Source organism: Gavia stellata, chromosome 22, assembly GCF_030936135.1.
Source record: "Gavia stellata isolate bGavSte3 chromosome 22, bGavSte3.hap2, whole genome shotgun sequence".
NCBI lineage: Eukaryota > Metazoa > Chordata > Aves > Gaviiformes > Gaviidae > Gavia > Gavia stellata.
The window spans coordinates 10619106-10640241 of NC_082615.1; the positions used below are offsets into that span (position 1 = coordinate 10619106).

The window sequence follows — 21136 nt, forward strand, 5'->3', positions numbered from 1 at the left end:
ATCTCATGGTTTTGGGAGTGTGATTTGTAAGCTGTCTTGGACATTCTTTTTACATCTCTGGTTCAAATACAAAGCCCTCTTGGAAAGCTTTTTCTTATTTTTGTTTTCCTGCAGGTAGGTGTTTGTGGGTAGTTCATGGGCTTTCTTCCACCAGACTTACCTACACTCTTGCATATCAGTCTGAAACCACTGAATATATTGCTTACTCCTGCTGCCTGGACTTTTTCTCCAGCTTAGTATCTCTGATGTGGCTTCCATCATTTTGTCCATCATAGCTATTCTCACCAGAGACCTCAGGAACCTTTTCTTAACGAAGTCAAAGGAGGGAGGTTTTTTAGAAAAAACATAGGAATAGGGGAAAAAAAAAAAAATCTCTGCTGCTCTTGACATAGCCAGCTAGAACTCTGTCTTTGATAACTGGCATCTTGGACTCTTTATTTTGTAACTTCTTGTTCTTTTTGTATCTTCTTATTCTTTTTATTTGTGTCATTGTGGATTCCACTATTTTTTCCTAGGCCTGAGGTGAGATTAATTTTATTAAGGTCTGTTGAGGTTATGAATGGGCGTTGTGCTGTTTTCTGCACCTATATCAGAGCAAACGGGATATTGTCCTTCAGTGGAAAAGTCTTCAACTTACAGTATTTCCTTGATGGTGATGAGGTTTGGTAGATGGAGGCATGAGGAAGGTGAATAAATATATTTTATTATCTATATCCTGTGTTTCAGAATGATAATACTTCCCTCCATGGCTCTCACTCCCTGACACTTGTATCCAAGATAGATATCTATCTTGCAGGCATTCAGTCACAGAATGAGGAGTTAGAACACTTCTGCTAGAGAAAATTGTGTTGGCAGTAAGATCAGGCTTTTGTTTACTTTGCAGTTAAGATGAAATGGGTGAGGATACAGTTTTTAAATATTGTGTAGTTTGCAAACAAGATAGTGCATTAGATGTAAATGCGTGTAAGAGAAGACAAAGCTCTAGTTAAGTTCAATACTTAAACTCCTCACCCGTCCCCAATGTGTGTCTGCTGTGGACCTTATGATTGATCTTGTTACCAAACAGAAATAATGTCAAATAAAGGGCACTGGAATTGTTTGAAATGAATGCATTTTCGTCAAAGGATTATCTCTTCCTATTCATTTTGTTTTGGGGCAAACATATGCAAGAATCCTAATGTCTTAATTTAATAGGGGTAATTGGTCTGGGAAGACTTACGTTGTTCTGGGCTCTTGGTTTTGTGTTTGTTTTATTAAAACAATAATTAAACTTACTAATTGATTCTATCAGAACGCCACTGGAATGCAAAATGAGCTGGGGCTTCAGTAACTGCCTTATTTTTCTTTGAGTGTCTTATAAAACTTTGCCTGAGGCAGCAAATATCTTCTCCCTTAAAAATAGGGTTCTAAAGTTTTTTGTAAAATCATTTAGTACTTCCTACATATTTCAGTGAACTGGTGGTTAAATCCTTAAAGTGTTACCTGTATTTTAATGAATTCTAATTGTGAGGAAATTTTTTCTGATTAAGCATTGACTGAAAAGTTGGAAAGGGATCCTCAGGTTAGAGCTGGGGTTATTATAATTTGGATGTATAATGGTTTTATTAAATATGCTGGAATTTTTGCTGTTGTCTTCAGTGGAGTTAGTATTGCCTATGTGATTCTTAAACAATAACAAAAGTGCTTTTATATCTGTGGGGTTTGGTTAAGTTAGGTGGTTTGCTTGCTTTCGTTTTCTAATAATTCCCCTCGGAAACTTCCTGATCGCTTGTTTGCCTGTTGTCCTGGCTTGACTATAATAAATACACAATTCTGCTTTTATCAAGTGCACCATTCATGAAGGTGGAATGGAGAGAACTGGTGCTTTAAACCCCCTTGGCAGCTGCTCTTTTTGGTGACCAAACTAACATGCGACTGTTTTATTTTTGGAGTGGTTACTCTGTTCTGTGTCCTCTTTGTGAAACTGGCAATGGATTAACTTCCTTTCCCACTGTTTTCTTATTGTGGAATATATATTAAAGCAGGTTACATGCCTCTCCTTCACAGATGGCCTCATTCAGTACTCTGCAACAGCAAATGTAACTATTTGATTCAATCCAAACTGGATTAAAACCAAAACAAATAACAAGTGGTTAAAGAAAGTGGTGAATGCAGGTAAATAATAAGAGGTATTTCATGCTAGGCACCTTGCTTGGACTCCCAGAAGGGGCTATTACAGTGTTGCTCAAATGAGCATCACAGTTTTTCTGCATTTAAATTATCGTTGTTATATTGGGTGGTCTTTTGTGAGCCTTGGATCTGCCTGAGCAAAGATATTTTTCCTGTATAGATCAAACTGAGGTTGGGACCACTGCCATTTGTGTGGAAGTCTCTTTCAAACATCTGCAGGACATTGTTGGGCGGAGAAATTGGCACTGGGTAGAGATGGGTAGGACAGAGCTTTGGAAGGCAGCTTGAGGTCCCCCTCGGGCAGGATGAGCTGGCACTGTCATTCTTGACACAAGTGCTAAACCATGCTGCTTTTGAAGACCAGGTTATTTACTAAGGTAGTGGATAGGCATAAACTACATGGTGCAACTACGCAGGGAAGAAAATTTCTGAACTGTTCATGCGTCCTATTTAAAAAAGTTTTCCTAGCAGTTACAATCACTTTAGTGAATTCCATGCTTAATGTTGTTGTACAGATTTGTTACTGGCCTTTTCTTCAGAGTTATGGTTATACATCTTGCTGTAAAATGTGATAGTCAAGATGAAAATTTCAGTCTCTGGCAGATATGAAGACATTAAAGTTAATGGCTACATTCTGCACTGACACAAGCAAACATTGTTTATTTACAGCAAAGCTAGTGTTGATTTTACATGCTACATAATAATGTGAACAGTGTAATATTTAAATATACTAGAAAAAAGGAAATGCTAAGAGCTGTGTTTTGCAAATTGTTTTGAAGGAGATGATCTGCAAGTAGTAAACATTACTGGTGCACAAGAGGGTTTTTACAGGTGTGATCCCTATGGGAGGAAGTGACTTTGTGGGCAGATAAAGGAGCGTCAGGTCCAACAACTAGTTAAATCTAGAAGGCTAAATTTTTCCTCCGTAGGAGGAATTCTCCATAGCAGAAGGTTCACGAGAGAAGTTTATATGGCTTTGAATGAGGCATGTCATGTTTAGAGAAGTGATGGTCTCCTTTTCTAACTCTTCCCCCCAATTCCCCCAGGTATGCTGCCTTGTTTTGATAATCACAGGGATCTTCAATACAACAAACTGGTTTTTGTTTGTAGTGTACAAGGAAAACTTATTTTAGTCAACAAGGACTTTTTAAAGTCTTTATATAAGTTGTCAGAAAAGATAATTACAAAAATATATTCTAGTATTGCTTGGTGTTTGTTGAACTTTCTGGTTGGTAGCAATAAATATAATGAGATTAAAGTGTGATTAAGTAATAGCGGACTGATTAATAGGGAATCAGTGAGTGCTAGAGGAGAAAATAAATAGATCTGAGACCCAATTTTTGCTTTGGGCATGGGGGTACGTTAGAATGGCTGCATCACCTCCGTGGTCTTTCCCTGGGATGACATGGGGCGCTTGACTGCAGCTTTGCCCCGTCTCTTCAGCGGTGTGATGGTGCTGACATACTGGCTGCAGCACGTCTTTGCTCTGTTCTTTTCTCATCTGTTGATTGGTAATACAAAATCGGCTTTTGTAAAGTGGTCGTGGAAGCTATCAGTAAAGACGACCATAGAAATTTTAAATATTATTGGTATGCTTTCCAGGTAAATGAGGGGTGCTTTTCTAGACAGGTTGCAGTAATTTGGCTGGCTGTTAGCATGCTCACAGTTCATTGTAAATCTAAGAAAGGTACTTATTTACTCTTACTTAATCACAAAATGCTCATTAGAGTTGTAGCACCGTAATTACATAAATATTTAGCGATAGATAGCAATGCTTTGGAAAAAACCTAAAAATGTATGTCAGTCATATTAGTGCAAATCTGTGTCAAATATTGTATAAAAGTTTCTGTGTTAGTTGTTCATATTTAGTTCTTCGGCGCAATGCTCTGATCAGATTCAATTGTTTTTGGAGAGATTAATAATTGCAAATTAAAATATGTGTAAATGATAATATGAGTGACTGTTTTTATGAATTGTTTTACCAGGAGCTGCTTTTATCCAGTGTTCAAATTTAGAATGTATTTTTCTCTTTGTTCTTTTAGTATATGTATGTATAAACTAATTTCACTATCCATTGTTCAGTTCTGAATTTGATCAGGGATGTTAATGTGCTCTTCATGTTGTTTCTGGCTTTGTACCAGAATTTTGTTGGCATTATCTTTTATTTGCTAGTATTAAAACATAAGTAATTGAGAGAACAAAAAAATGAACGTATTGATAAGTAACTAATTGTTAGAAGTTAACTTTCGGATAGTTCTAATAATTGAACATAAATGACAAGTTATATTATTCTGGAATGTTTGACTAGAAATTAATAATGTTTGGGGTTTATCTCTGCTGGTCACACATCTGATTTATATCATCTGTTGCTCTGTAAAAATTTCTCACCTGTCAGTGTTTCAAGGTTGTTCTTACAGTAAGGGATGGAAGCTTATATTTTTAAAAACAATGTTTTAGGACAATAGTATTTTCCAGGAGTATTTTTTTGTATTCCAAAAATAATTCCAAGAACGTTTTTCCTTTAATTTTTTTCTGAAAGTACAGTGGAATCTAACCTTAAAAGTCAAACAACAAATTTACATTAGAGAAAATGCCGTATTTGTCTTTGCTTCAAAAAAAAAAAAAGGAGCAAGTTAATTTTATTGCACATCTTTTGATTAAATGAAGTTTGCTGTTTTCTTGTGAGAGTCAGTAGTTTGCAGGAAGATAAAAATGTATCATATGCAGCAAAGTCTAATGAATGTTTTCTAAATTAATAATTTTTGGTTCACCTATTCGTTTATTAATTCATTTTGTACTGCAGGTTGAACTTCAGTTTCAGTTAAATCGCTTACCCCTCTGTGAAATGCATTATGCCTTGGACAGGATTAAGGACAACAGTATTTTGTTTCCAGATGTCAGCATGACTCCCACCATACCCTGGAGTCCCAACAGGTACAAGGATACAAACACTTTAATATCAAAGATTGTATGGTAATGCAGTACTGAATTTCTCATAACAGATGGCTGAAATCTGCCCTAGAACAAGAAACATGCCTTGCTCTTCATTAATGGTGAGGATGGTTCAGAGAAGGGAGTGAAACTGTTCTAAATGAAACAAGAAAAGTGATCCTCTGAGGACTAGAATCTGTTGATTTGGTTTTCCCTGCGGTTGAGCTGTAGTTTTATAGGCTTTGCAGTTGTAGCTGTAGAAAACAAATATGTGTTTGTTATTTACTGTTTTGCTGTTCTTCACTGAAAATACGCATGATACTTTATAGGAACGTAAATACCAGTTACGAGGAGTGTGCTGTGCAGGATCTCAAGTGTGCAGACTTCTGTTTGCAAGGAGCGATCTATTAGTACTTTTTAAGCTTGAGGCAATGAGCCCAAATTTGGACATATCACTCAGGGGGATGACTAGGAGAAGTGTGGGAATGAGTCGTGGAAGGACCAAGCATTGCACTTGCAAGCAGTCCTGAGATTCTTTGTATGCATGTCTTATGGTTCCCTTTATGAAATGTAAATTCCTATGTTATATAAATACTTTTAAGGAAACTTAAGGCTGATGTAGTAAAAATAGTTTTTCTTGAAGAGGAAACTTAGGGAAGAGAAATGTCAGGCTGTGTTGCTCAGGGAATACGGTCAATATTCTTGCTGCATAGGGAAGGATAAGAGGCATGAGGTTTCTGTACTTAGAAACCAGGGAAATGAGAGGTATGTGGAACTGATAGCCTGTGCAGCATGCGAGGAGTCGTGGGGTGTCTTGAAGGTGAGAATTAAGAGTGTGATTGTGATGCAGTACAAATCAGAAGATAGCTCAAGGATTAAAAGGAAAGTGATCTGGCCAGAAACCTGAGACAGCGAGGTTATGTGAGACAAAAAATTACTGGAAGAATTTTAGTTTGTCTTTGGAAGTGTAAGAAGAACAGAGATGATAAAAGGGTGGGAGCAGTGTTCTGGGTGAGGATGCTGCATTCATCAAAGCTTTGACAGTAAAGGCAGAAAGAAGGGAATGGGTTTTGCATAGGGTTATACTGAAAGCTAATGGAGCTCAATAACAATCTTTTCAACTGACTTAGTTAAGGTTTGAGTGAGTCTTACAAGGAAACAGTGTTTAGGAATAGTTTGGAAGTAAGCAGTGATTTCAATAAAAAGGTAAGTCAAATAAGCTAGAACTTTTGTCTTCTCTGTTTTATAGAAGGAAATTTATATTTACAGAAATTTACATATCGGTTGTAGTTGATATAATTGATTTGATTAATTGCTTTATATATCCTTTATGTATATTACAAATATATAATGGTTGTAGTTCAGTTTAAGTCGGTGTAATGAGCATGGCTTTTTCATCTGGTGGCTTGGTTTGCCCTACCTTGAGATTCAGTACTTCTGACTGACTCAGAACTGTCTGTCTTTGGTTTTCTTCTATTTTTGTTTTGCATCCCTATTAATTTTCAGTATTTCCTAGAGTCTCCTGCAAGCTTGTTGTTCATAGCTGTCTTAAAAGTTAGGAATTCAGTCAATTCCCTCTTGATTTTACTCCCTGTTGCTAGCTACTACTGAATAAAAACTTTCCAGTCTGTAAGAAGCATAGTGCTTGTACCAAAGCAGATCACATTACTGAAGTATGGCCATTTGTGCAGTAGTGACAGGTGTTTTTTACTATGCATGTCTACTTTTAAATCTGTCAGTGGGAATATTAAAAACTATGTCTACAAATCTTTAACCTCTTATGCTCATTGGAATTTTCTGAAAGCATCTTCCTCTTTAATGCTGGTATCACTAGCTGGTTACTGCAAAAATCCTTTTTTTAGACTGCTAGAGGTATATGCCTTAATGAGCTCAAAAAAAAAAAAAAGAGACGTTTGTAGTTATTCGGTAGCCATTAGTTTTTTAATTGTTTTTGGAATTTCATCATATATAACTTTTTTACCAAGCCTTGGGGTTGTATAACTGCTGACTTTTAAAGTTGACAATGTAAATACTGCAGGGAAGAAACATAACTAAAGTTACATTTTGCAGAGTAATAGCAGAAAATCACTGTATGTCTACTTGCTTTTATTATCAGGTGATGGGGCAGCATATACTTTTTCTAAAATGTGTACTATGCAGGTTAATTGTTAGGTGAGATAATGTAAATTGAGAAGTAGTTAGATTCCTTTCGAGGAAAAAAAAAAAACAAAAACAAAACACCCAACTGATTTATTCCAAATATTATCAAAGTTTTGCAATTAAAGCATGTGATTGTTTGGCTACAGTTGTTGGTTTGTTTCAGTGTGCCTCAGAATGACACAATCAATACAGCAGCATATAGGCTCTCTAATTTCTCTAAAGCTTTTGAAATCTTACCTCATTTCGTTTCTGACTGACAGCGGATTGTCATACCTTCTGTTTTTAAACTCTTTTGCCTCCTTTTATACAGACAATGGGATGAGCAGTTGGACCCTCGACTAAATGCTAAGCAGAAAGAGGCTGTTCTGGCTATCACTACTCCACTTTCAATACAACTGCCTCCTGTTCTTATCATCGGTCCCTATGGGACAGGAAAAACGTTCACTCTGGCTCAGGCAGTCAAGCACATACTCCAACAACAGGATACTAGGTGAGATGGGGCACTAAATATAGAGTGACACTTGATTAGCAGAGAAGATGTAATTTTTTACTTAAATTCAAGTGAAAGGTAGAAATATGGAATTTCCATCCAGCTTAAAAACAAACAAAACCCAAGCCATCCGTCATTGTTTTGAATGATAAAGTAATTTTATAGTCTTAGCCTGTATTTTCCATTTAGAACAAAACTAATTAAAATTGACAATATGTAGAATGGCTGTGATTTGCCCAACATGGAAAGTTTTGCGGTATGCTAGATAATAAAAGCTATTCCTTACTTAAAATCAAGTCTAGATTAATAGTCACAAAACAATTATTGAAAAACTGTTTGAACCTTAAATCTTTTCATAACTGAAGGATTTGAGTTAAAGGGCTGAATCGTGCAAACTACTGCAGGTTAGTGACTAGTTTCATTAAGACAAATGTGCAGGAAGATGGCCACTGTTTCCTTTTTTTTGTATTCTACTGCTTTGAATTGTTTTCTGTTTCTTCATTGCTTTTTTATTTGCACCATTTATTCCAGCAGGATTCTCATTTGCACCCATTCTAATAGTGCTGCTGATCTCTACATAAAGGATTATTTACATCCATATGTAGAAGCAGGCAATCCCCAGGCAAGACCTCTCAGGTATTTTTTTAAGGCTTATTATGTATCTATAAAATACTATTCTTAAGAAAAGGTGTCTATAAAAAAGGTTAAAGAACTTTTAAAACATAAAAGCATATTGGCGTTACCAGCAGTGCTTTTAAAAACATAGACTAAAAGGAACGTGAAACATTGTCAAGATAATTTTGGGTCATTTGTTAAATAAAAATAAAGACATCCTTTTTTAAGCTTTTATTATTCTATTGATAAATGTGTCTTTCCTAATGAGCAAACTTTTTATATGCTCCTCTAAAAGCTACTATGATAAAATAAAATGAACTTTAATTGTATTCTAGTTCCAGAAAATTTTGACTCACACTTACAATGATAATTTGGAAACTGGGGCTACTCACCTGGCTTTTTGAAGAAAAATTTTGATGTCATAGGAGCTATATATTTAGAGAATCATGTGAAAGTAGTTTGGCCTCTTCTCATAAGTCAGTTTGAAGTCATTGTATATGTGGTTAAATGTACTTTCCATGGGTATTTTGGGGAAATTTAGTTAAGGAAAAAAACAAAGAAGAGATGGAAACCTTAAGAGTAAGGAGGGTAAACTTGCATAGAAATAGTTAAGGAGGATTTATTTATGGGCAGAAACGCACTCCTGGGAATATTTTGCACAGTAATCACAATATATAATGTATACTGCTAGCTTGGTATATATTTTTTTAAATTATGGGCATCATTTTCTGAATGCCAGTGTGTGAGTTTATTATATTTCTAAGAAAATGCCTCTGTCTGTTTTCTTGCTAGCTATTAAAAGCCATCCTGGACTTATATTTTATGCAATGTCAGTAAAGCCAATGAAGTTATGTGAAAGGGCTAGATTTACAACAGGTGTAAATTCTCTTAGGTTTGCTGGCTTTAGTTGCCATGTGACATTTTACAGACACTGAGGATCTGGCCAAGGAAAGGAAGGCAGCTTGTTTTTGAAAAGTTATCTTTGATCTGGTTGTATTTTAACGCATATTGGCTTAAGGTGATTTGTAAAGCACTTTGTGATGAAAAGTGTTATGGTGTCTTAATTTTGTGGTGGGAAAAAAATGTGTCTAATTGACACTTTTGGGAATATTGAAGTGCAATTTAACAGAGCAAGGAGTTAAAGTTAAATACAGTTTTATTGTGGTTGCCAGGCTTTTGCTACCTTCTTTTATGTGCTGTATTCAACTATATAGTCCAGTCTCAGAAATACTTAGGAAAAACATACATAAACAAAAGTGCTATTTTTCTTATGGTTAAAATCTATATACATATTTGCCCAGAAAAATATAGCACATAATTTAAAAGCCACTGAATGTTTGAATTTAAGTATAATTGTCACAGTATTTGTTATGAATCTTTCAGAAAGTGCTGCTGTAGGTTGTATGATATTGTTCAAATAGTCACAATACCTCTGTGAAAAGCTGAAGTTTTAGAAAATGGAGGCACTTCTGGAATTGTGTATAGATATTTATGGATCCACAAGTATGTATGTTTTCAAATAAAAAAATTTACATTTAATTGAGAGGTATATGTTGTTTGAAAGCTTAACTGCATGTCGACCTGATCGGCAGGAGTTAAAGGGTCAATTTAGCTGAATTGAAAGCTAGAGCTATGCGAGACTCCTAGCATGAAATTAATTATGGATCTGTTACCTTTCTTACTGTTGTCAAGATACATTTTCAGATTAAAATCATTACTGTTAGTTTAAACAGGGTGCTCTGAGCCTCTTGCAATATTTTAAAGGAAACATCAAGTCGAGTAGAAGCAGTTAATTATCAAAGCTCTGGATGTGCTACTTGCAAAGTTTGATGTGTTTCTAAATGGCTGAACCGTTTGCTTTAGTTTTTTTCCTTATTTACGCTACTAGTGTTGAGTTGGCTGAATAGTATCCTTCCTAAAAATGTTTTCACAGCTTAGTGGGGAGCACCATAATATTTATGTTGTTTTTAAAGAGGGAAAGGTGAATTATTTAACATTGAGTACTAAGAACTGTGTAAATATTTCTGTAAATTTCTGTGGGTAAGATGTACACTAAATAAATTATCCTGTCAATGATGCGACAAAGGTTTGAAGCCTAGAGTTTGGGGTTTTTTATTTAAATACCTTTTTACAAGTTCATATTTTTTCCCAACAAAATAACTTTCTATGCCCTTTGGAAAATGCAAAGTCAGAATGAACGCTGAGAATTTATGTTGAGTTTAAGTTCTGCACCTAAATAAAATACCATTGAAGCCTGAAGGCCAAATTCTCATAGTCCTGAATGCCCATAAACAAATTCATACTCAGAAAAAAAAAATGCCCCTGAGTTTGATTAGATAATTGAACTGTATTATGGGCACACTCCAAAACCTGACTCTTACTGAAGAAACTTGACGTTGAAACAATTTTGTTATACTTACGTAAATGAATGTGGAAGTGTTTCTGAAAGAAAAAAACCCCACCCCAACCTACAGTTAAGAGGAAAGAGCCTTCGATTAAATGCTTCTGTTAGGTGCTAAGACGCTTGATTTTTAAGTGTGAAGAAGGCACCTTTTAGATGGTGAGTCAGAGCTGCAAGAGGTAGTAATTGGCTCCTAATTTGTATACCCTTTTTCTCTGTGGATGTGCTTGTCTCTGTCCATCAGCTGCTGGAGTCCTCGGGAGGTAGGCTGCTGAGGTAGGCACTGTAGCTAGATACGTCAGGTTATCGCTGTCTCCTAAAAACTCCAGTCAAGACCTAGGAAGCAGATAGCAGCAGTTTCTCTGTATGTTTCTGGGCATACAGTGATTGAGGTATCTGCTGTTTATTACTATTATTTTACTTGCATATTTCAAATTTAGTTGTATCCGTATGCTGGTTTTGTATGTAAAACTAGGGGAAAAGGAAAGAGGTTGATACTGCTTTTATCTGTATTTTTAATATTTTTATTTATTCCTAAACATGTTATTGCTGACTATCAGCTTAGCAATGTCAGAAAGTAAGTTGGTTCTGTTTAAAATATCTCAGCTGAAACGTCTCTGGTTCATTTTTTTAAATATTTTTATCATAACGTACGTATGTAAGTACTACATGTAGCATGAAACCACATAGCTTTAGTATGTGGCTACTAGCTTCAGGAGAGACCCAGTCGATAAAAATTAATCAATCGGAGCAAACTAGAGTTTGAATTAAAAAAACAAAACAAAACCCTAGCAGTTTTTAAAGGACCGTTGCCCTTTTTTCCAAATTGCCTGGAGTAAATTTCTTGCACTGAAAAGGGTATTATTTATCTTATCAAATGTTAGTTTGTAAAATAAATGCCTCTTTAGCCAATTACTTTTTTTTTTTCTTGAAACTCTAGCTTCTATCTTATGCCATCCTCAAAGGAAGATTGATTAAAAAAGTTAACTTTCAGGTTGTAAGACAGGTTCTTCACATGTTTTCTGCATCCCAAGGAACATACTTGTTTGTGAGAATGAGGCTCTCTTTGGAGGTGGATCAAAAGAAATGGAAGAGGGGAATCAGGTGCTTTTAAAGTTTTCTTTAGGCTTCTTGGGACTACTTAGATTTTTTTTTTTTTTTTTATGGTCTTTTAACAGAGGCATGAAGTGAGACTGCTAGATTCTTTTTCCTCTAAGCTTCTGTGGTGTTCTTGCTTGAGGGATTTCAGGTGAGAAATAACTGCATGAAATCTGAGGAGCTGCGATTGGAGTTTATCCAAGAAGAGTTCTTTGGAGCACAGCCTGAAGGGAGAATCCTGGCCTTTTTATGAAGAACTGGGAGGAGTTAGTGTTTTCCAGTTCAGAACAGGGAGAAGTTTTGAAGAACTTAAATTTAGTCCCCATTCACTCTGTTGTAAGGAGTCATGAGAAGCAGAAGTCGCTTTTGTAGAATGGGAGCGCAAATGAAACTCTGTTTAGCCTCCCTTAGGGGTTCTGACTCTGGACTCCCCCTTTACTAACTTTTAGAAGTGTATTTTAAGTGATTTAGGAGCAATCCCAGCCTGAAACATGAACAAGGAAATGATTGTGAATCTCAATTACTGACGTAAATTCACTACTTATGCTAATAGTCTGTTGTACAAATTGATACTTTGATGGAAATTTATCAATGGAAGCGAAACGTGGAAGATTAGGAAATACTCAAATTAACTAACATTCAATAAGAATATTTGGGCAAATTTCTTTTTTGATGTAATGGATAGAGAGTTGATGGAAACAGATAGGTTAGCTGGCAGTTTGTTCCATTCTTTGGCTCATTGGCTAGAAGTCCACAGAAATGAAGGCTTTTGTTGTAGATATCCAGATGCCACATTTAGAAATAAAAGGTGAATTTCCACGTGAAATGTAGATTCTGTTCATGTCAACCCAGCATTAGTAAGTACAGTGGATATATTCAGTGCTTTTGTTTGTAGAAGATTGAGTCTTTAATCTATAATCTCCTGGGATTTCCATTTCAGTGTGGTTCTCTATGTATTTGCTAGTAATTTCACTGCCTATGATTTGGGTAAACCTTAGCCTTCAAGTTTTTAATTTCTCCAGAATTAAAGTCTTGATGTGAGGCACATGATGTGAGAAAATAAACTCTCATGTGAGCTATGGCTGGGTTTTGGTTTTGTAGCTGCAGTTTTTGCTCATCTCTGTACCTATAGCTGCACACTAATGCCTTGCAGGTACTTAGGAATGTTTTGATTAGTAACTGCCTGACTCTGCAGGCAATTCAGGTACTTTGCTTATCCAGGTGTTAAGATTAGGTGGTTAGTTGCTTGTTGAATCAGAAGTTAAGGGTATGTTGCAGGGTGAAATGTTACAATATGAGTTAAGCTGGTAAAATGCATTTTTGTAATGGTTTCCTCTAGCTTTAAGAAAAAAAACTAATAATGAAATTACAGGAGATTTTATTAGCCCAAATTGCACCTGAGAAAGAAATCCCTTGTTCAGTGTAGCTTACTTATATCACGACATTTTCGAAGTAGTCACATCTGTCAGGTGTTTTTATGCCAGTGGTGAATCATAGCGCTGGGATACCTTTTTGATCTCCCATCAAAATAAAAGAAATTAATGGGTAAGCAGCAATGCAGTTTGAAATGCTGTCAGCCAATCTGTGAGTCACACATAGTTGAATTTTTGTAATAAAAGACAGTGCATGGTATAATAATGTCTAATAACCATAATATTTTGCATTTCAATAGCACCTTTCATCCAAGAATCTCAAAGTGCTTTACAAACATAAACTCACAATAAACTCATTAATCCTCACAGTACTCCTGTGAGATGGTAGGTAAGTATTACCCTCAGTTAAGATTGAGAAACTGAGTCATATGAAAGCTGACTGAATGGCTGGGATAAATAGAGCAGGGGATACCTTGCTCCTGCTGCTTTGTTCTAGCTATTATGCCATGACTTCGTGTTGTTACATTGATGTAATAACAGTTTATCAAATAAAGCTTATCAGTTTGGCTGATAAGAAATAAATGTATTGGGGTAACGTTAGAAGGTTCTTGTCCTGAGTGTGGTGTTTGCCTCTGCACTGAACCCAGTCTTAACTGGAGTTACCTTTGGTCACGAAGTGTCCATTTTGGTTGATTGTGTTGTCAAATTAAAAAGCCATTCAGAATACTGAAGTGCATTTGCACCTCTTTGCATTTTGTTTTGTGCTTATTGTCCAAAATGGACATTGTATTTTCACAAACCAAATTTATTATAATCCTAATAATTGTTTCTCTTGCGTTATATGGAACTGACCTGTAATTTTAAAATGTGGGTGGACATGTGAGCTCCAAAGTCCAGCCAGTGTAATTATGTTTTGCACTTAGGTGTATAATTACACTTTTCCAAATATTTTATTAATGATTTGGGATTTGTAATATGGGCACAGGAGAAATTAATCAGAGGAAAATAAATAATGACTAGATAAACCAAACAGCATTAAATCCCATATTTAGAACTGAAATGAGTTTAAATCATTTCATCTTAATTTGCTTTGGAAATAAATTAAAATAACTTTAATACTAAATATTAGTATCTGTACAATAGCTTCCTGTGGTTTAAGGTTCCACTTTAGATTCACAGTTCTTGATACAGATTATACTTTTGAGGAACACTCCATAGAGAAGCCCTTTGACATCGTTATCCAGATCCTCAGCTGGTGCGGTTTGGTATACTTCTGTATGCCTCTGGGGAGTTATTTGTACTCTGTTTTCTGGGGCATACTCTGTGTCTTCCCTCTTCCTCTTCCATTTAGCTAGACTGGCCGTAACATATCATCACTTTTTAAGAAAAATACATCATTGATCTCATGATACGGTGATTAGAATTATCTTATGTGTCATGGAAAGATATTTGAAGTCCAGTGCTTTGCTGACAGTGTCCTGGTATTTTAGACTCTAGCCATCCTTTTTGGCACTGTTTTCTCATTCTTTTATACAGTGTATCATAACTACGGCCCTGTGTGATAAATAGAGGAATATACTTCCTGTTTGGTTCTTAAAACTCAGAAGACATAGGATGTGTAAAAGGAAGGACAGGATTTTATTAAAGTCTTGAAATTTTTTTTTTCCAAGATCCTATGGCTGCAGTGGCTGACATGTGCAGACCACTGCAGCTCTGTCAGTTCCAAGACTCTGGGCTATATTTATATTTCAGATGAGGAAATATTTCTTTAAAATTAATTTACTTATAGTTTAAAATGAAATAGACATTGATGTGAGGGTTGCAGAACTTAAACCTATGAAGAGTTTACAGATTTCCATATGTGAATTAATCCTTGGTAACTGGTTGTGTATGTAGTATTGCACTGCAGCAAATAATGAAAGGTAAATCCAGGACATTTAGCATATTTTAGCATGTAATTCTGCGTAGTTGTGATGTTTTGCTTCCTGAAGATTGCGTTTATTTACCGGAAAGCAGAATATTAGCATTTGTAATATTAGGCTGTCACTGTGTTCAAACTGTATCGAAAATAAGCCCCCTTTTTCTTTTCTAGGGTATATTTCAGAAATCGCTGGGTAAAGACTGTCCACCCAGTTGTGCATCAGTACTGTTTGATTTCAAGCACACATTCCACCTTTCAGATGCCACAGAAAGAAGATATTCTTAAGCAGCGAGTAGTAGTTGTTACTTTAAATACATCACAGTATCTATGTCAACTGGATCTTGAACCAGGTAAGATAATTTCTAAACAAGGAGTGTCCATGCTTGAGAATTATCTTCCTCTTACCAGTGTCAGTTCCTTACCCAATTCTTTGAACTGTTAAAAAAAAAAAAAAGTAAACAATGGTCATCTTAAAATGATCTTCTCCTTTTTTTATAAATAAATGTTTATTACAAAGCTGTTAACTGCTGGCATTCAAATTAACCTTTTGCTTATTCTGTTTTTTCCTTATTAAAAAAAAAAAAAAAAAAGCAGTACTATCTATGATCTGGTGTTTCTGAGATCCAAGAGGGAAAACTCTGTTTGAGATTCTGACTTTGAATATTATGCTCATTAAGGTCATTACTCAGCGGAGCATGTAAGCATAAATACACACAGAGTGCTTTTTTCTTGTTTTGTGAATTGTTTAGCTTTGCAAACAACTCCCACACATACAAAATCATGCTATGTTAACATGATACTTCTAGGGTTGTTTTCTAAACTGAAAATATATTAGACTGGTATTTTTGGGGCAGAGGCTGCTTAGGGTTTATTGTTTTCTTGATCTCCAAATGAAATCCATCTGCTTTTTGGAGAATGTGGAATTTCAGAAGTTGTTAATTTTTTATGGCTACATTTAGGCATTTGTTGCAATAGAGGAAAACTAAAATGGAATTTATGGTAAATATTTTCAGGTCTTTAGATGGAAGTCACTGCTTTGTTTGGCAATGAGCTGTGTACAGTTGTGCCATAGTAATGTGCATGCAGCTGTATGAAATCCATGTTTTCCAAAGAAAATGGCTACATTTTTATGTATATATTCTTAATTGGATGGTACACTAAGTCCTCTAATAGTTTGTTTTAAACCTTAATATATACAATGTGTAAAAAGACTTCTATCCTGAATTTACATTTCATGAAATATAAGTCTACTGTGGCCCAGTTTTTTTCAAGTGCATGTTATCCAGTGCATAGATTTCCCCCCTCAGCAAACCTTTTGGTCCAATATTATCATAAGATTGAATTTAAATTTTCCTTCAACTTCTGTCCTTTTTCCCACCTGACATTCCTTAAAGCCCATAACCAGCAAAGTGCTCAGGTATGTGTGCAATTTTAATGGGAAATTTAGTATATAAAATAGTTAATAGGACTCAAGTACATGAGGAAGTCCTTTTCGTTGTCATTGTCCAAAGCTCTTCAAGCCTCACGGTGATGAAAAGGTTTTCAGATTTGAGAAACCTACTGAGGTCTGCCAAGAGACATTTCCTCTTAGTATAAGGAGAACTTGGATAAAACACTTGTTTAACTTCACCTATATCAGAAGAAAGAGGCAGATCTGTGGGCTACTGCTAATGTCACTGGCAATCAGTTGACCACTGTTGGTCATTCGATGGGTTTGAGAATTGTTTGTGTGGTTTCTCGTAGTTACTAGAAATTAATTTGTATAAGCTATGCTGAATTTTTTCTAGTTTTGGTTACTACCAGAATACAGAACTTTCAGTACAATTTCTTGTATTGTTATCACTGTTTATTTTATCATATTTCAAGTTTCATTTATTTGCTGATATCTCTGTTTTACAGGTTTTTTTACACACATTCTGTTAGATGAAGCTGCGCAAGCTATGGAGTGTGAAACTATTATGCCTCTAGCATTAGCTAATAAAAACACAAGAATTGTCTTGGCTGGAGACCATATGCAGGTAAGAGCTATGGAATTTTTGAATGTAAAGTGCATATATATAATATTTGTATTTATATATTTAAGGCATTTTTCTGCTCAAAATTTCTGTGGTACGTGAATACCTCATAATCTCTAACGTAGACTCACAGTATTTCTGCTAAGTGAGAACATGCTGTTGTCTCCATTTTACAGTAAGGGAATTGAGGCACAAAGCATGTGAGTTGTCCAAGGTTACATAGGAAATCTGATAGAACAGACTTGGGTTCGCTCAACCACTGAACTATATGCAAGTACAATTTCATTTTAAAGAGGCAGATGCATATAACAGATGGGGAAGCCAAGGAAAATTCAAGTGATGTTACTTGCGTAAGGTAGGGGGATAGTTATTATTACAGTCAGGGTAGGAGTTTCTCCTGCTTTTTATGACTGGTATTCCCTATTGATTTCTGAAAGAACTGAAGAACATGGAGAATGTGTATTATGATTTAGACAACTTTTATTTTTTAATTAGAAGCATCATAATCTGGTAAGGATTTGAACAAGTAAGAAATAGGAAACAGAAACTAACCAGTACCTTGATGTTACTGCGATGTGCCCAGGAACTGCTTGGTTTAAAGAGTTTAGAAGAGTTTAAAATGCTGATTATGCATGTCATTTTGCAGCCTGTAGGCATGAGAAAGCATGCTTGGAAAAGTCAACCTTACTTGCTTTGTTGATTTAGGCCAGATTTATTTGTTTTTATAGATTTGCCTTTAATTCTTTCAACATTTCACAACAGCAATAGAGTTACTTTGGTATAGTAATAAACTTAAGAGTAGTGTTGCCACCTATGATTTAATACTACTAGATAATTTCAAGTCATGATAATAGTAATCCCAAGGACTGGGATAGTGCTTTTTAAATACAGATCTCAAAAGTGCTTTTTAAGAGATTGGAATTCTTACCACTTCAGGCTAGATTGCGTCAGCCCAGCTGGATGGCTAGAGTCTTGACTTGGCCTGTGTGTCTCAGGCTACGTGCATAAAGAGCTGTTCTATAGCTCATGTTCTTAGAGAAGCTACTCTATGAGGTATCCAGCATTTAAATTTCTAAAACTAGTATTTATCTTAAGTGAAACGCAAATTCAGAATCTGAATCATATGTATTCAGGATGACAAAATAGATTGGCTTAATTTCTACTTTTTAAATTTTTTTTTTTTTCATCATCTTTGGTTCTATTTTTCCTGCTATAATAGAGGATGTTTTTATTGTTGAACAAGCCCAGTAGTAGTTTAGTGTATAGTAACTGGGCCATTTGGGTTTTAGTTTTTACAACAACTTTCTATTTAACTTTTTAGAATTGTGTTACAAATTTCTATATTTTCTGATCTGTACTGTTTGTGGTAGTAACTTAACTGTAAACTGCTTGTCAGAGTAATTGTGTAATGTCATTCAAAACACAGTTTTGGTTTTTCTTTTGTCAAACAGCTCTCTGCTTTGAGTTATTAATCTGTGCAAGCCATAAAGAAAAAACTTAGATATAAGGGTTCTTCTCTCTTCTTTACATAGTTATTGAATGTTTTATTGTTCCTTTAAGAGCATGCTGGTCTTTTGTCACTTTCACAGTAGGAATGGGCATTTCTATGGAATAGCCATGGTATATGTCTTCCAGCTATGAATGTACAGTTAAAAGTAAGGTTTCATTTTTGGTTTGATGCAAAATAAATATGTTGGGAGCATGAAATTCCAAGTCCACATATTTAGTTAAATTTTCTTTGTATGTGTGTGTCTATTACAGCTCAGTCCTTTTGTCTACAGTGAATTTGCCAGGGAAAGAAACCTTCATGTTTCATTGCTTGATCGGCTCTATGAGCACTACCCTGCAGAATTTCCATGCAGGATCTTGCTGTGTGAGAACTATCGCTCCCATGAAGCTATCATCAAGTAGGTGTGAACTTTTTCACTGTATCATGCCTTTCTTTGACTGGTGTGAGTGAACAAAACAACTCTGAGCCAAGCACAACTGAATGAAGAGAGAAGCATTATGAGTTTCTGTAATGAAATCTTAGTAGTTTCAAAGTTAATTGGAGTAATTCTTTGTTACGAGCTTGACATTCGGTCTCCTAGAGCAGACACCAGAGGTTCAGTTAGGCAGTTGCATTGCAGACCCCTCATTCAGGTGGGGATGCTTTGGCTACAAGACTTGCACACTAAGTGAAAGAAGAGCTAATTCTCCCTTTTTAAATGTTTTGCAGTATATTATATAGGGTCTGTGTTTCTTTTAACTGTTTCAGAATTTTAGAATTACTGGAGTGGATTATCTTGGAACAGTAAGTTATGTGCAATGTAAGGAACATATGGATATACAACTACGTACAGGAAAAAAAATAGGTCAAACTTTGGGCATGTTTCTTTTCCTCTTGTCTTTTTTTAATTACTTCTTTCAAGACTTATTAATCAGTGGGTTTGCATTTTTATGCTATGATAAACTAATGGCTGCCAGAGTAATGAACTCATCCATGAGCTGTGCTAGAAAGAGTAAGTGCAGTCATGGGGAAAAATGCTAAAGTTTAAATCCTGGCTCCAATATGTACTGAGGAATATCATGTTGGTATCCAGTCATACTAATTAGGTTATCACTGTGTTCAAAGCAAAAGCAGAAGTATTAAAGTGCTCTGGGGAATCAAAAGTGAGAATGTAACATATTTTGTTACACAGCTTGATCTGTCGTCATTTTATGGACTTTGTAATGATGGACTGAGTGATGCTAAATTTCTTACACATTTCTTGAAATTGTGAATTTGGAATCAGAGAGCATCTGAAAAGGAAGGGATTGTTTCAGCTTTGGTTAGGGATCACTTCCATGAAATTTTCCTCAGAAAGATCATGAAAATTCAGTTCAGCAGTTGGAGTTCAGACAGTGAGTTCCTAGAGAGATCCACTGTGTTGAACATGGAGGTAAGGATTGCAGAAGGCTGTCTAGTGGAAGTCCAGTGTGCCTAATTGTACTAGAAAGTATTGCTGTGTGAAGTGAAACCTGCTAAATACTCTGAAGTTGGTCCATTTAGGAGATTGTCTCAAGTCTGCTTATTTTTTTTCTTTAATAATGTGGAACTTCCCCTGACAAATGGGACCATGGCACTTAAGACAGAAGTAAGTGTAGGAAGATGGTTCATGGTGGGCTCATTAATCATACATACCTAACTGAAGTAGAGAGACCAAAAAAAATTAAGGGAAGAACAAGCCGTTAGTCCAGCCTGACTTTGGAGCTGTAATTGGAAAAAACAATCCTTGTAGAAAGGGTGTTTTATTGTTTAATGAGAACTCATTACTAAGAATTAATTTGCAGAATAAATTGTTAGTTTTGCTCATTGGCAGCAGTGGACTGCTGTAACTCAATCCACGGAAGAGTTGCATATTCATCAGGATTTGTCCAGTGTAAGCCAGTTCTGGTCAGTAGTAGGCTGCAGTCGTTTGATGATTTGGTAGCAGACTAGTTCCTTTAGCTTCTCTGTGACCAGTTATTTACATCTTAAGCTACAATAGTTGGAAGCCTGGAAGAACTCGGTGGGCCCACTGACTGCAGTCTCCCACTTTTGTTGTCTTCATGTCAGGCTGCATTCATGTAACTGCGTCCACAGAGCTATATCTGAAGAACGTTAAGGCTGGAGGTTGAGCATTCAGTAGTTAGATTATACCAGAATTCACTAATTAATGAAAGCCGGTACATTAGTTTAGTTCTACTGTGCATGCAATAGTATACACTACTTACAGTACTACCAATAGTAACCTGCAGTCTCTTCTTGCTGGCTTTTTGTCTTGTTCCATTCAGTTTGCCTTCTTCCCTCCTGCTTTTCACCATGAAAGTAGTTCTTGCCTCACTTCTTTTTCAGTCAGGCAGCTTCTGTAATGCCTGCTGCTGGCAGAGGAAGTATGTTCTGGTTGTGTTTCTGATAACTAGCAACATAGATTGGTCTGGAGTAGAAGTCACAGAGGAAAA

General features: G+C 35.8%; 1 protein-coding gene across 2 annotated transcripts in view; it reads left to right on the plus strand.

Moving 5' to 3' along the window:
* The window catches only part of HELZ (helicase with zinc finger), a 72508-nt gene that overhangs the window by 23621 nt on the left and 27751 nt on the right, over nucleotides 1-21136 (plus strand). Inside the window, exons 12-17 of one of the 2 annotated variants that reach the window (XM_059828170.1) lie at nucleotides 4973-5103; nucleotides 7571-7750; nucleotides 8282-8386; nucleotides 15330-15508; nucleotides 17058-17176; nucleotides 18935-19080. In XM_059828170.1, coding sequence (XP_059684153.1) covers nucleotides 4973-5103; nucleotides 7571-7750; nucleotides 8282-8386; nucleotides 15330-15508; nucleotides 17058-17176; nucleotides 18935-19080 — 860 coding nt within the window. The remainder of the gene's footprint in view (nucleotides 1-4972; nucleotides 5104-7570; nucleotides 7751-8281; nucleotides 8387-15329; nucleotides 15509-17057; nucleotides 17177-18934; nucleotides 19081-21136) is intronic. The other variant, XM_009819776.2, reaches the window with a different exon arrangement.